At 41.2% G+C, this 16,445-nt stretch overlaps 1 protein-coding gene and 1 long non-coding RNA gene across 2 annotated transcripts in view; one reads left to right on the plus strand and one right to left on the minus strand.

Annotated features, from left to right (window-relative positions):
• Nucleotides 1-16,445, plus strand: part of LOC114674912 (uncharacterized) — a 463,867-nt gene that overhangs the window by 222,381 nt on the left and 225,041 nt on the right. The window lies entirely within an intron of this gene.
• Nucleotides 12,635-13,372, minus strand: LOC720717 (variable charge X-linked-like). The gene is made up of 2 exons (NM_001427559.1): nt 13,205-13,372; nt 12,635-13,014 (listed from the first exon to the last, which is right to left on the minus strand). The coding sequence occupies exons 1-2, from the start codon at nt 13,304-13,306 to the stop codon at nt 12,721-12,723; spliced, it is 396 nt and encodes a 131-aa protein (NP_001414488.1). The 5' UTR covers nt 13,307-13,372; the 3' UTR covers nt 12,635-12,720.

Genomic DNA, 16,445 nt, shown 5'->3' on the forward strand with positions numbered 1-16,445 from the left:
ATTCTCTTTGAAGCAATTGTGAATGGGAGTTCACTCATGATTTGTCTCTCTGTCTGTTATTAGTGTGTAAGAATGCTAGTGACTTTTGCACATTGATTTTGTATCCTGAGACTTTGCTGAAGTTGCTTATCAGCTTAAGGAGATTTTGAGTTGAGACGATGGGGTTTTCTAAATATACAATCATGTCATCTGCAAACAGGGACAATTTGACTTCCTCTTTTCCTAATTGAATAACCCTTTATTTCTTTCTCTTGCCTGATTGCCCTGGCCAGAACTTCCAACACTATGTTGAATAGGAGTGGTGAGAGAGGGCATCCCTGTCTTGTGCCAGTTTTCAAGGGGAATGCTTCCAGTTTTTGCCCATTCAGTATGATATTGGCTGTGGGTTTGTCATAAATAGCTCTTATTATTTTGAGATATGTTCCATCAGTACTGAATTTATTGAGAGTTTTTAGCATGAAGGGCTGTTGAATTTTGTCAAAGGCATTTTCTGCATCTATTGAGATAATCTTTTTTTTTTTTTTTTGTCTTTCGTTCTGTTTATATGCTGGATCACATTTATTGATTTGTGTATTTTGAACCAGCCTTGCATCCCAGGGATGAAGCCCACTTGATCATGGTGGATAAGCTTTTTGATGTGCTGCTGGATTCGGTTTGCCAGTATTTTATTGAGGATTTTTGCATCGATGTTCATTAGGGATATTGGTCTAAAATTCTCTTTTTTGTTGTGTCTCTGCCAGGCTTTGGTATCAGGATGATGTTGGCCTCATAAAATGAGTTAGGGAGGATTCCCTCTTTTTCTATTGATTATTTTAATTTATTTTGAATTTTTTTTATTTCCATAGGTTATTGGGGAACAGGTGGTGTTTGGTTACATGAGTAAGTTCTTTAGTGGTGATTTGTAAGATTTTGCGGCACCCATCACCAAGCAGTATACACTGCACTCAACTCATAGTCTTTTATCCCTCACCTCCTTCCGACCCTTTCCCCAAGTCCCCTAAGTTCATTGTGTCATTCTTATGCCTTTGCATCCGTGTAGCTTAGCTCCCACTTATGAGTGAGAAAATACGATGTTTGGTTTTCCATTCCCGAATTACTTCACTTGGAATAATAGTCTCCAGTCTCATCCAGGTTGCTGCAAATTCCATTCATTCATTCCTTTTTATGGCTGAGTAGTATTTCCTCAAATATATATATATATATATATATATATATATATATATATATATGTATGTGTGTGTGTGTGTATATATATATGTATATGTGTGTGTGTGTGTGTGTGTGTGTGTGTGTGTGTGTGTGTGTATATATATATATATATATATATATATATATATATATCACGGTTTCTTTATCCACTCGTTGATTGGTGGGCATTTGGGTTGGTTCCACATTCTTGCCATTGCTAATCGTGCAGCTATAAACATGTCTGTCCAAGTATCTTTTTTGTATAATGACTTCTTTCCCTGGGTAGATGCCCAGTACTGGGATTGCTGTATCAAATAGTAGTTTTACTTTTAATTATTTAAGAAATCTCCACACTGTTTTCCATAGTGGGTGTACTACTGAAATTCCCACCAGCAGTGTAGAAGTGTTCCCTGATCACCGTGTCCACGTAAACATCTACTGTTTGATTTTTTTATTATGGCCATTCTTGCAGGAGTAAGGTGGTATCACGTTGTGATTTTTATTTGCATTTCCTTGATCATTAATGATGCTGATGTATATATTTATATGTTATTATTATAACATATATATTACTTTCTTGATTAGTGTATTCACTTAAGTTGCACTTTTCTTTTCTACAAATGACTTTAAAAGCCTGTTTGGTTATAATACCATTTCTATAGGCACTAAAACAAACAAATAGCCCCATCACTATTTGTGTTCAAAATTTGAAAGTTGTCATTTTTGGGTTAATTTTAAACATGTTCATATCTCTTTTTCTAAATTAGACTTTGTAATGCTTTCTTATTTTTTAATTTACTTTATTTTTTTATTTACATAGGTTATTCGGGAGCAGGTGGCGTTTGGTCACATGGTATTTGGTTACACAAGAAAGTTCTTTAGTGGTGATTTGTGTAATTTTGGTGTACTCGTCACCCGAGCAGTATACACTGAACCCAATTTGTAGTCTTTTATCTCTCATCCCCTTTTCACTCTTTCCCTGAGTCCCCAGAGTCCATTGTGTCATTTTATGCTTTTGCATCCTCATAGCTTAGCTCCCACTTGCGAGTGAGAACATAGGATGTTTGGTTTTTCCATTCCTGAGTTACTTCACTTAGAATAATAGTCTGCAGTCTCATCCAGGTCACTGCAAATGCCATTAATTCCTTCCTTTTTATGGCTGAGTAGTTTTCCATTGTGTGTGTATATATATACACACACACATATATACACATATATATGTGTATACATGTATGTGTGTGTGTGTGTGTGTGTTTCTTTATCCGCTCATTGATTGATGGGCACTAGAGTTGGTTCCATGTTTTTGCAATTGCGAATTGTGCTGCTATAAACATGCGTGTACAAGTATCTTTATCGTATAATGATTTCTTTTCCTCTGGGTAGATTCCCAGTAGTGGGATTGCTCGATCAAACGCTAGTTCTACTTTCAGCTCTTCAAGGAATCTCCACACTGTAACGCTCTTTTAAAATATGTGCTTTTGATTTCTTGCTTGTATATTTTTGTATTTGGAAATTGATTTAGAAAGTATATATAATCCATAGAGACCTCAGCCCATTTTTAATGATTCACGTTACAAACCCTCCAATAGCTTCCTGTGGGTTCGGCATGGTAGGAAGTACAGGTGAAAGAAGACAAATAAGACAGAACTGGTATTCTGGAACTTGAGAAAATGAAGAACCCTGGCAATCACAATGCAGTGTGAGAAGTGTTATGAGAAATGCATTTGCAGGACCCCTCGGGGCACATGTCTGTCTCCTAGTGCAGCCCAGGAGGTATTGTCATGGAAGGCATCCCTCTTAAATCATCTCCCAGAGGATGGCATCTGATGAGGTAGGACGCATATTCCAGGCAAAGGAAGCAAATGCACTGGGTTATTAAAGTATTGCAAATAACTCCTGCACACTTCTGGGACAAGTATAAATTGGTACAAATCCTCCTAGGAGAAATATTTGGTAACATCTACCAATATTAAAATGTATTAATGATCAAATATGGGACCCAGCTCTCCCAGCTGTTCCATTTTTGAGAACGCTTCCTGCAGAGACACTTGCACCCGGGTGATGTGGCAGATGCACTGTTTTGTTCATGGCAGCCCTAGCCCTCGCACAGAGTTGCAAACACCCTAGATCTTCCTCAGGAGAGGAAGGATTCAATAAAATACCATGTGTCCAAATGGTGGGAATGCCACGACAGTCAAATGATAAGAAAGACTTTCTGAGATATGATGTTAGGTGAAAAAAGTGGGTTGTAAATGGATGTGTATGATATACTATATATTATGTGAATAAGGGAATATATATACTATATATTCCCTTATTTATTATATTATGTGAATAATATAATAAATGCTTTTACTTGTTTCTTGTAAATGTATAAAGTCATATCAACGTGTATGTAAGAAGCTGACAAAAACATTTGTCTCAGTGTGTAGTGTGGTTATATGGGACTAGATACAGGACTCATTGGGGTGAAGGATGAGAGGGAGAGAGTGGTCCAAGAAACAGCTACAGACCTTCTCCAAGCTTCCACAGTCATCAGATCATGGCCCATCCCGAGTTCATCCGAACTCCTAGACATTTCTGTCTGCCCCAGAGTAGAATATCATGTATATAGATAGATACACACACAAACACACACACACACACACACAATTATATATACATAGATTGATAGATAGATAAATATACACATATTCATGTTCTTGGTTTATGGCCCAAATATGATCCATGCATAACAATTAAAAGTAAAATTTTTCTCTTAAATATGTACTTTGTCAAACTTCTGCAATAATTATGAAAGCCTTAAGTTATGAATGGAGTAAAGGAAGTTTGTTATTATTATCAAACTCTCCTAGGCACAATTTTATTTTTATTATGATTTTTCTTTTAATGCCTAGAGATCTTTGTGTGTCTTTTTATATTTTTAAATATACAAGGCCATTGAAAGTTTTCTTTTGATATTAATTTTTAAATTTTTGTATTATAGTTAGAAACTTTCAGATTTTTTGAAATTTGATAAGATACTTTATGTCAAGTGGGTGACCAAGTTTTAGAAAAATTTCTGGAATGCTTGTAAAGATTGTGTGTTCTCTATTTGGTGTAGTTTTCTATAAATGTCCATTTCAAGGAGCTTATTAAACTATTAAATCTTTCATATTTATATTAGTTTGGTCTCTATGCCAGTCATAGACCATTCTCACAGCTGGTGAGAATATGCTGAATTTTTCCAGTATAATGGTGGATTTGTTCATTTCTATTTTTGTTCTATTAATTTTTATTTTATGTATATCATAGATATTAATGCCATTTAATTAAATGCATGTAGATTTAAACTGTTATAGCTATCTGAGAACTTAACAGATTTTCTCATATGGATGACTGTTTTAACCATAAGGATGACTTTTGCATTAATATTTAATTTATCTGATGTTGATACAGTTAAACCTCTTTTTCTTGGGCTAATATATATTTGGTCTTTTGTTTCCCATCTTTTTCTTTTCAAACCTTTTATGTCTTTATCTTTTTATTATAAAGTTTAATCTTTTTGTATTCATTGTGCTTATGGATTCATTTCTATCACCTTATATTGTACTTTCTATTAGTATACTTGCTGTTCATATCACTTTTATTCTGTCTATCTTGTTTGTGTTTGTTTTATTTTAGCTTGTTTATTACCATTTTATTTTCTCCTTTATTTGGTCAGAAGTCACATCCTCTAATTTTATCATTTTATTGGATATTATAGAAGTATTAAAATATATATTTTTGAAGTGTGTACACAAAGAAAGTGAATGAGTAACCTGACTCTTCTTCAGAACAATATAAAGACCACACAAAGTGGGCACATAGCCGTGGAGGGACAAAGGTGATGCTGTGGCACACAGACTGAGCACACAGAGCTGGGTCTCTTCCGCGATGACGTATGTCTGTGTGAAGGATGCCAAGGCACACTCTAAGATAATGTGTGTTGGGGGGTGGGAAGGGAGCATGTGCGTGAATGCGTGCATGTACACCTGATGCATACTCAGGAGTATGTGTTTATCTATGTGCACCATTGTTTTCAATTCAAAAAGTGCATAGCTTTCATTTTCACAGGAAGTTATGATGCAAAGAACATGCCTTATACAGCAAGTACCTTTGGTACCTTTGGATAAACTTTTTTTTTTTTTTTTTTTTTAAGACAGAGTATCGCTCTGTCGCCAGGCTGGAGTGCAGTGGCGCGATCTCGGCTCACTGCAATCTCTGCCTCCCAGGTTCAAGCGATTCTCCTGCCTCAGGTTCCCGAGTAGCTGGGACTACAGGCGCACACCACCATGTCCAGCTAATTTTTGTGTTAGTAGAGACAGGGTTTTGCCATGTTGGCCAGCCTGGTCTTGAACTCCTCAGCTTAGGTGACCCACCTACCTCAGCCTCCCAAAGTGCTGGGATTACAGGCGTGAGCCACCGTGCCCAACCTGGATAGACATTTTAAGGTAGCATCTCATTTTTGCCATGAATTTAGGAGCTGTTTACATCCTAAAAAGCTAGATTCAACTCTGGAACTTCACCAGTCTAGGAGAGTATAGTATAAAGAAATCAATCACCATAGAAGGCGGATTAAACAGACATATTCTGAGCAGACAAGTGGAACATGAAACCACTTAAAGTAGCAGAATTGGGCCTGTGTGTTTAAAAACACGAAAGGAACTGTGAAATATCTAAAATCCTATAGCTAAGAGAAATTTCACATGGAGAGACTGAGAAACTTCTGCAATAATTATGAAAGCTTTAAGTTATGAATGGAAAAAACAGTGTTGCAGATGTTTCTGTAATAATCTCCAAAAATGAATCTGTTGCCCACTAAAACTCAGGACAGTAAGGAAGCACAAAGTTATGGCAAGACTGGGCTAATTCTAATTCCATTGGCCATGCCTGACTGAGCATTTCATTAATTCTTTAGTGAGAAGAGATTTGAATTACAGTTGGCATCAAGAAGTAGTTACATCTCTATTTGCCAAGATCAACCGTTTAGCAAAATGTAATAATTGATTCAGTAATATAGTCAGTCATTCCTAAATAATGTTTTCTGTTTGCTTTATACATTTCTGAAGCAAAAGGACAAAACAATTATTTTTAAAAATGAAAGGTCAGTATCAAAAAGGCAAAGTCAAAATTCTGCAAGTTTTGGTGCTGAGCATGGATTGGCCAGATATACTTTATTGCTTTTGGAAATGGTTCTTGAGTGATTAATGTAGGAAATATTCTGGAAGGGCTTTCTCTGCCTTTGTGTGAATATTTCCAGTTCCCAGGAGCCACAGAGCCTGATTCATTTGTCTATACACAATTATTATTATTATTATTATTATTATTATGCTGAGTTGTTTGAGCTCTCTCTCTATATATATATGCACACACACACACATGTATATTCTGCTTATTATTCTCTCATTAAATGTATAATTTGCAAATATTTTCTTCCATTCTTTAGGTTGTCTCTTCATTGAAAATTTATCATACCATGCAGAAGCTTTTGAGATTCATGTTATTTCATTTGTCTGCTTTCCTTTTACTGCCTGTGCTTTGGACGTCTTACTTAAGAAGTCTTTGCCCAGACCAGTGTCCTCAAGCATTTCCCCATAGTTTTCTTCTAGTAGCTTCATAGATTGTGGTGATAAACTATGAGCATGTAGTTTTGACTCCATTTGCCAGTGTTGTGGACTGAAGTTGTGAGGACAGAATGCTTTGTGTTTTCATAAGTTTTCTGTGCAAAGTTGATTTGATGACAGTGGCCTCCTAAGAAGGAACTTTCATCGAAACACTGAGGTCTCTGACCAAGCAGACAGTGAAAACACTCCTTAATGTGGGAGTCTTCAGTACCGTATAAAAGGTGCAAATTAGCAACATTTCTGTCCGAGTATTGAGCTACATGATTCAACTCTGGAATATTTTATGGTTTTATTCGTTTTTATATTTAATGGAGGAAACACATTTTTGCTTGTAAAGGAATAAACTCATGTGTCTAACTATATATTAGGAAAATGAGGTCATTTCCTTCTATGTGGTAATATATTCACATATGGGGAAAATGCCATAATATATGGGACAATAAGATGGATAATACTATACTAACAAATATAATAAAATGAATAATATGAAAAAAATCAAGAGATGGACTTAACTTTAAATACAGGGCAGATATATTTTTATCAGCTTGCTGGGCTAGCACTTTTCCTTACTCCTCTCCCTGAAGGGTCCCCAATTCTGTTTCTATTCTGTGTGTCTTTTTTCCCCTCTTCTGTGGACATGTGTCCAGGGCCCCTTGCCGCCAAAAGCCCTTCAACTAGTTATTCTCCAGCAGAACATTTTTCTGCCAGTGAAAATATTTTCTTTCAGGAATTGACTAAAAGCTGTTTTCATAAAAACTTCCCTATGTGAATTGAGCCTATAATTATCTTGTTCTTTCTTAGGACTTCTGCAGCGCTTATGCACACCTAAAGCGTGCCAATTCACACTTGGTTCTGGGGTCTATAGTAAAGTCACAGAAACATGACTCCTGTCATGAATGCAAGCTAGGAAGTGGTCCCTAAAGCAGGGGATGTGTCTCAAATGCCTCTTCAGTCCTCGTACAGTGTGTAATACAGTGCTGCTTCCACAGCGTTGAGCAGCAGTCCTTAAGAGGGTGGAGTTTACAATTTGATCTTTGCAGCCCTGAGTTTTAATCCTGACTCTATAACCTACAAGCAGTATAAGAAAGGTACCCAAACTGTCTGTCTCATTTGTCCAGTGGGGACGCTACCCATTTTACAGGGTGTGATGGTTAATTTCAGGTGTCAACGTGACTGACTGCCTTAAGGAATACGTCAGGAACTGGTAAAGCATTGTTTCTGGGTGACTGACTGCCTTAAGGAATACGTCAGGAACTGGTAAAGCATTGTTTCTGGGTGAGCCTGCACATGTATTCCCGGGAAGATTGGCGTGGGCTGGTGGACAGAGTGGGGAAGATGCCCTCAATAGAGACAGGCCCCATCCAGTTCTCTGAGGGCCCAGATAGAGGAAACAGGGCAGAGGAAAGGCACTGTCCTCCCTTTCTCTCCTGGAGCTGAGACCCTTCTTTTCCTGCCCTTGGACATCAGAACTTCAGGCTCTTTTTATACTGAGAATTACACCATCCACTTCCCTGGTTCTGAGGTTTTTGGGTGTGGACTGAGTCACACTCCTGGCATCCCAGGGACTCCAGCTTGCAGACAGCCTGCCCTGAGACTTTTCACCCCCTAATTCCCCTAATAAATCCCCTCTCATCTATCTTTGCTGATCACCTGTTGGTGTCTCTCTAGAGCCCCGATTAATCCACAGGGGTAATGTGAGGGAGAAATGAGGACGTGCTTGGGGAGCATTTCACACCCTGCCTGACACATGCCCAGGCCCAATGGGCTGCAGCTGCAGTTATTCTAGAACTTAGCATCAGTGTTCAAAACAGCAGAAGGCCTTCCCTCTGGTACCCAGCCATCGCATTGAGCTTCTCCTGTCATTTTTCAATTCCAGAGTGTTTTTGAGAGCAATTCTATGTCCCGTGTATCACTGACGTGGGGCCAAAAACAATCCGTACGCGTGGGGATCTGAAGCTGGGAATGACCAATGGGTCAGAAAGTTCTTAGGAGTCAGGAGCAGAGGAAGCTGCATGGTCAAGGGGAATCGACGTGAGCCTTCCTGCCATGTGTCCTATTTCCTGTGGTCTAATGAGACAGAGACATATGTATGTAGACATCATCTCATGCTGAGCTCTTTAATATGTACAAGGTGTTTTCAAATTTTCCCACCAACTGTCTTTGACACCTGAGAATCTGCAGATCACCTGTTGTTCATGACTGTTGTCAAGGGGATCCTCCCTTTAGGGACACAGGAAGATTTGCCTAAAAACATCAGAAAGCTTTGATATTTATTATTTTATTATAAAAGCCAACTAAAGCTTTGCTGTTATATTACTTCGGGTCTTTACTCATTCCACTGTTTACTTTAAGCCTCAGCTTGTGGGTAGTTGGAGAAGGAGGGAAAATATTTAACACTCTTATTAACTAATTTAACTGTGTATTTAACATGTAGAATCAAGAAAGACTTAAAGGAAGATGCAGTATTTGTGAATTCTCCAACAAATTAAAATATTATTTAAATTATTGATTTCGGATTAAACCATTTATTTTCTATAATGAATTAAAAGTTTGTGAAAATAAATTCACTGATATTTTTGCATTTATAATTTCAAAATCATAATAACTTTCCAAAGCTGAAAATGCCTGAAACAGAAGTCTGCCAATCATCACAATAAAACATGTAACCCCAGTGAAAGAGCTAGTCAGGATGTGTTCCCAACAAATAGCAGTTGAAGCTCCTATTGCCATGAAATGATGAAAGAAACACGGTTTAAGTGCCATGGATAATTTTTTCAATGCCAAAAGAATCATCACAGACTGTTTTGGCTTGCAGAGCTTGAATGGAAATATGGCATTAAAATAAGGTGCACAGAATTAATTCTTGAATGTAATTTTGAAACACATTGCAAACTTGTTCCCTAATATACACCAAACCCAAAAGGGACCACTGACAAGATTCAGTTTACTTCAGTTTTTATGCTGTCATTATGGAAAAAACTATAGCAGAAAGTTCACCAATTTCCCTTTGGAAAGAGATATACAACCACAGCCAATAGGCTTTCCTAAAAGACAGCAGGAGCTTTTCATGCGGACTTGTTTCCCATCCATAACATATAAATATTTATTGGTCAGGGTCTATACAGCCTTGCAAATAAACAGGCTTTGAGTTATACCAAGCATCCTTATATGGTATTTCCATATAAGAAATACAAAAGAAATACACTACAAAATGATGGCGTTCAGGACATGGGGCAACGCCCTGTTTCTGTGGTATAGCGGCCTAGGTTTCATAGGATTCCATAGGAGGCAGCTAGAAGTTCAACATGCAAAGCTCTGAAATCCCTTCCTAAGCTAATGAAGTGAAGCCCTGACCACACCAAGGAAAGGATGGAAGAGAACTCATTTATTGTGTCTCAAATGATGCTACCATCTCTTCTAAGCCACCATTAATTTTAACATCTTTAACGCTATAAGAACAATCTGTGTAACAAGTGAAAACTGCCTATAAAGTTAGTGCTTTACATCTCAAACCCTTATTATATGGAAATTCATATTTTCATAGTCATATGAAAGTTTAACGTGCTATTCATTATAAGATTAAAGGACATGAGTTATTCTCTCTGTGTAATTATTAACTGGAAATTAAATTGTGGTAATTTTGTACTTTATTTTCTTAAAATGATAATTTCCTTTCTTCTTTTGCCTGAGAACCATTCTTGAACAATACTAATGCCTTACCTTCTAAAACAAATGATTATATATAATATATAAATATAAATGTTTTATATATGTATTTATACATAGAATATATATTTATATATATCTATGTATTCTACATAAAAACATAAAAATACATATAAATATATAAACATGTATAGTAGGTTCTAGTATATATAGAAAAGACCTATGTATTTCAAACGTGTATATATAATCTATATCTATATATTTATATATTACATATAAATATAGAATCCATATTTTTATATTTGTATTTATATAGTTTATCTATAAATATAATCTATATAAGTTTGTATATAGTAAATGTAGTTGTATATATTTTATTTACATATATTTATATATTTGTATACAGTAAATTCTACTATATATAGAAAAGACTTGTGTATTTCTAACGTATGGAAATATGAAATGTACTTTTTGTCTCCTCAGTTGCAAAGATAAAAAGGCTTTTTTCAAGTGGATAGATTTTGTTCTACTTTGAAATTTTCTTAATCATATTAGATTGTAGGGAGGGGACGCTGAGAGGAAAGAGGATGGAGACGATTCTTCCATTGGTTTCTATAAATGAAAAGGTATTTTAACAATGAAACCTAAGTAGGTAGAATCCAGTTCTTGGTACTTGGTGTATGTGCTAGCAAGACTGCATGAAGAAACAAACGTTACAAGAAGCGGAGTCATCCCGTGAAGGGGAAACTTTTCTCCAATGCTCAGCCGTGACACAATCCTTATCCTCCTGTCTGGCTAACTGTGACATGTCCCTTTGACCTCGACCCCGCGGGACCCCACTTCCCTCGCTCCCCACATACCACCTATTCCTTCCTTCTTTCCTTTCTCCCTCCCCACACCTCACCTCTTCCTCCCTCCCTCCCTTCCCACACACCGCCTCTTCCTCCCTCCCTCCCTCCCTCCCCACACACCACCTCTTCCTCCATCCCTTCTTCCCTCCCCACAACCCACTTCTTCCTCCCTCCCTCCCCACACACTACCTCTTTCCCCCTCCCTCCCTCCCCACACACCACCTCTTCCTCCCTCCCTCCCCTCACACCACCACTTCCTCCCTCCCTCCCCTCACACCACCACTTCCTCCCTCCCTCCCTCCCCTCACACTTCCTCTTCCTCCTCCCTCCCTCCCCACACCCCACCTCTTCCTCCCTCCCTCCCTCCCCTCACACCACCACTTCCTCCCTCCCTCCCTCCCCTCACACTACCACTTCCTCCCTTCCTCCCTCCCTCCCCTCACACCCCACCTCTTCCTCCCTCCCTCCCTCCCCTCACACCACCTCTTCCTCCTTCCCTCCCCTCACACTTCCTCTTCCTCCTCCCTCCCTCCCCTCACACCACCACTTCCTCCCTCCCTCCCCTCACACCACCACTTCCTCCCTCCCTCCCTCCCCTCACACCACCACTTCCTCCCTCCCTCCCTCCCCTCACACCACCACTTCCTCCCTCCCTCCCTCCCCACACCCCACCTCTTCCTCCCTCCCTCCCTCCCCTCCTCCCCTCACACCACCACTTCCTCCCTCCCTCCCTCCCCACACCCCACCTCTTCCTCCCTCCCTCCCTCCCCTCACACCACCTCTTCCTCCCTCTCTCCCTCCCTCCCCTCACACCACCACTTCCTCCCTCCCTCCCTCCCCTCACACCACCACTTCCTCCCTCCCTCCCTCCCCTCACACCACCACTTCCTCCCTCCCTCCCTTCACACCACCACTTCCTCCCTCCCTCCCGTCACACCACCACTTCCTCCCTCCCTCCCCACACACCACCACTTCCTCCCTCCCTCCCTCCCCTCACACCACCACTTCCTCCCTCCCTCCCCTCACACCACCACTTCCTCCCTCCCTCCCTCCCCTCACACCACCACTTCCTCCCTCCCTCCCTCCCTCCCCTCACACCACCACTTCCTCCCTCCCTCCCTCCCCTCACACCACCACTCCCTCCCTCCCTCCCCACACCCCACCTCTTCCTCCCTCCCTCCCCCCCCACACCACCTCTTCCTCCCTCCCTCCCTCCCCACACCCCACCTCTTCCCCCCTCCTTCCCCTCCCTCCCCACCACCAGAGAACACGGAGTCACTGAGATCAATTTGCAACACATTCATTTTATTGTCTTCCCCAGGGGCCACCGTGCTGGTGAGATCTCTGAGGTCTGGCGACTGGAACTGAACTTAGTCGCTGCTCAGGGAGATGGGGGAGTCGGTGGCCGCCCCCTCACTCAGTGGCTCCTCCAGCTGGGTCTCCTGGCTCAGGGGGTCGTGCTGGGTCCCCTCGCTCACTGGCTCCTCGGGGGGCAGCTCGTGCTGAGGGAGCTCCTGGCTGGGCTGGTCACTGGGGCCGGGGGCCGCTGGCCCGCTCCCCGCCTCAGGGGCCGTCGCCGCTGCCGCCGCCATCTTGCTCGCGGCCCGTTTCTTCCCGCCTCTCCCTCCACGAGCTGCTTTTCCCTTCTTGGCCGCCCTGGTAGCCTGGAAGGACAACAGGGAGATGCCAGAAGGGCTCTGGTTGAGGGAAGAGGATGGAGGAGGCTGGGAACAGGGACGTTTCCTCAGAGGCGGGCGGGCCGGGTGGGGGGCTGTGCCAGGGGAGGCCGGGAGAGGATTCTGGTGAGGAAGGAGGCGAGGGGAAGCTGAGGAGGAGCTTGGGGGGGTCCCTCACCTTCTTCTTCGGGCTACTGGAGCTCTGCTGAGAAGAGGACTTCCTCTTTCGGCTCTCCTTGGTCTTGGCCGGGGATCCCGAGGCTCTGGGCTTCGGACTCATCTTCCACAGCTCAACGTCTCCCAACGGTCAACCGCGGGCTGCCCGGGGTCCCCGTATATACCCCTCCCGCGGTCTCGGGACAATGAGGCGACCACGTCCCTGAGCTGTGATTGGTCAACACCCCACTACCCAGCCAATGGGAGCCCTGGGCGGGAAGGGAGGCCTTCGACGTCACAAAGCACCAGCGCGACCTGACTGAGGGAGGTGGCGGGGGAGTGACATCTGAGGAGGAAGGCAGGGTGCTCTGGTTGGAGAAAGGGAGATTTGGGTTAGCAGCCCTAAGGATAGTTCCCAAACTGACATGGCAGCCCTCCTAAACACCCCATGTCCAATTTTAGCAGATCACGTGGCACGGGAGGATATTTCTGCCACATGGTTCCCCTGGACCCCCCCCCCCACTCAGTGGTGCATTCTATTTCTCCACACCTGCCATCATTACCCAGTTTCTGTATCACCTACCTGAAATCCCTCCATGCTAACTGGGACGGGTTTGGGGCTATAGGAAGATGTCAATCATCCCTCTCTCCTATAAATTCCTCTGCTACACCTTGAGGACCATTCACTTCTTGGATGCCATGAAACAACTTTTTCATCTCACTTCCTTCTCCCAGCGTCCACATAGTGCCTCACAATTTTTCATTCTCGTGGTTTAAAGCACTAGCTTCCAGAGGTCAAGATCAGCAAACACACCGACTCAGCTGGGTATCTCTATCAGGCTGGGTTCCTCAGAGAAGGAGAAACTAAACCAACGGGATATTTGTGTGTGTGTGTGTGAGAGAGAGAGTGTGTGTGTGTGTAATATTATATATCAAAAACATCTATTTACTATAATATAGTATTCATTTATGAATAATATTATATATGTGATATGGTTTACTCTAAGTAAGTGGCTCAAACCTTCACACAATGTGGGGTCTAGGAAGCTGAAATTTGTAGAGCAAGTGAGCAAGCTGGAAACTAAAAGCCTCTGCACAGCCAACAATCAACAAAATGAAAAGGCAGGCTATGGTTTGGGAGAAGCTATTTGCGAACCATATATCTAATAATGCGTTAATATCCAAAATATATAAAGAAGTCACACAGCTCAATAGCAAACAAATAGTCTGGTTAACAAATAGGCAAAGGACTTGAATAGGCATTTCTAGAAAGAAAACACACAACTGGCCAACAGGTATATGAAAATATGCTCAACATCATTAATAATCAGAGAATGCAAATGAAAACCACAGTGGGCGGAGCAGGGTGGCTCACGCCTGTAATCCCAGCACTTTGGGAGGCCGACACGGGTGGATCATGAGGTCAGGAGATCGAAACCATCCTGGTTAACACGGTGAAACCCTGTCTCTCTTAAAAATACGAAAAACTAGCCAGGCGTGGTGGCGGGCGCCTGTAGTCCCAGCTAGCTACACGGGAGGCTGAGGCAGGAAAATGGCGTGAACCCGGGAGGCGGAGCTTGCAGTGAGCCGAGATTGCGCCACTGAACTGCAGCCTGGGCGACAGAGGGAGACTCCATCTCAAAAAAAAAAAAAAAAGAAAAAGAAAAAAGAAAACCACAGTGAACTATCACCTCACACCTGTTAGGACGGGTATTATCAAAAAGTCAAGAGATAAAAAGTAGTGATGGCGTACAAAAAATTAGCCGGGCATGGTGGCGGGCGCTTGTACTCCCAGCTACTGGGGAGGCTGAGGCAGGAGAATGGCTGAACCGGGAGGCAGAGCTTGCAGTGAGCTGAGATCGCGCCACTGCACTCCGGCCTTAGAGACAGAGCGAGACTCCGTCTCAAAAAAAAAAAAAAAAAAAAAAAAAAAAAAAAAAAAAAAAAAAAAAAAAAATTAATGAGGGCAAAGATGTGGAGAAAATGAAACCCTTTTAGGGTGTGCAGAAAAGGGGACGTTTACACGCTGTTGACAGACATGTAATCGGTACAGCCGTTATGAAAAACAGTATAATCATTCCTTGGAAAATCAAAATAGATTTACCATATGACCCAGCAGTTCATCTGTGGAGTATGTGCCCCTCCCCCAAAATGAAATCCACATCTCATACAGATATCTCCAGTACTAATTGTAACTCAGTAATCACACAGGAAATTAGAGTTTCTATTTGAAAAGAGTGGTTTTTTTTTCACCATTCTGGTATCAAATATTTATTCTAGACATCTCTTCTTATTTTTTGCTTTGTAATTACCTAGGTACTAGTACCCATTGACAGAACTAACTCATTACTCCAAGAAGAAATGAGAAATGTTGAGGAGAATGCAATGTTATACTTCTTTTCTTCAATCAGTTATTCTAGTTTTATGAAGGATTCTGTATTTAACTCTTACTCAGGTAACTCTAGTTACCATATCCATAGTACCTAATCAACAATCCTAAAACAGTAAGCACACAGAATTGACTAGAATGGTTATTAAACCTTCTATGTTCAAGCAGTTTTCCTAGTAATTGCTAGTTGTTTATTCAGCTGTTTGCCTAGGTACCACTAAATGTTTAGCTTTATGTCACAGAGACATAAGAAGTAGTATTGAGAAGAATTTGTTTATTCCAGGTACTGGCTTCATGTAGTTATTTCTAGTTAATTACTCACTTGGATAAAGTAGATATTTACTGTATGAGGTAATATTTCTAACATGAGGTTGGAATTTTGCATTGAGGAAAACGGTTATTGAACTCCCTGGCATAGGCCGGTTATCTTCAGCTTCCTGGGATCAGTTACTTGGTCTGGCTAATTCTAGCTATCTTTAGGTTGCTAATTACATGTTTACCACCAGATGTCTGTGGTAATTTATTATTCCAACAAAAAATAGTAGAATGATAAGGAAGGATTTTCCTTTTTCCTGGCATCACGTAGATATTCAAGTTATCTCCAGTTATTCTATGTAACTTTTTTTCCTGGGTAACACTCAGCACCTATCCTTTTAAGTTCTTATCTCAACTAAAACCAATAATTGAGACTTGCAAAGAACATAATTTTCAGGATCAGGTTCACTTGGTATTGTAATGATTGTTAGCTGTTTCTATGTAACCAGTTTCATGGGAAAGCCCAGTTAAGTAGAACTTGTATATTAACTTAACACCAACAAAATTATATCTGACCAGACTAGATTCCCTATGTTCTACATTCCACTGAACTATTCTT

This window comes from Macaca mulatta, chromosome X (assembly GCF_049350105.2).
Source record: "Macaca mulatta isolate MMU2019108-1 chromosome X, T2T-MMU8v2.0, whole genome shotgun sequence".
Classification (NCBI taxonomy): Eukaryota; Metazoa; Chordata; class Mammalia; order Primates; family Cercopithecidae; genus Macaca; species Macaca mulatta.

Coding starts and splice junctions, on each gene's coding strand:
- LOC720717 (NM_001427559.1), bottom strand. CDS start 13,306: ATGAGTCCGAAGCCCAGAGCCTCGGGATCCCCGGCCAAGACCAAGGAG. Junction 13,015..13,204: donor CCAGTAGCCCGAAGAAGAAG/GTGAGGGACCCC, acceptor TTGTCCTTCCAG/GCTACCAGGGCGGCCAAGAA.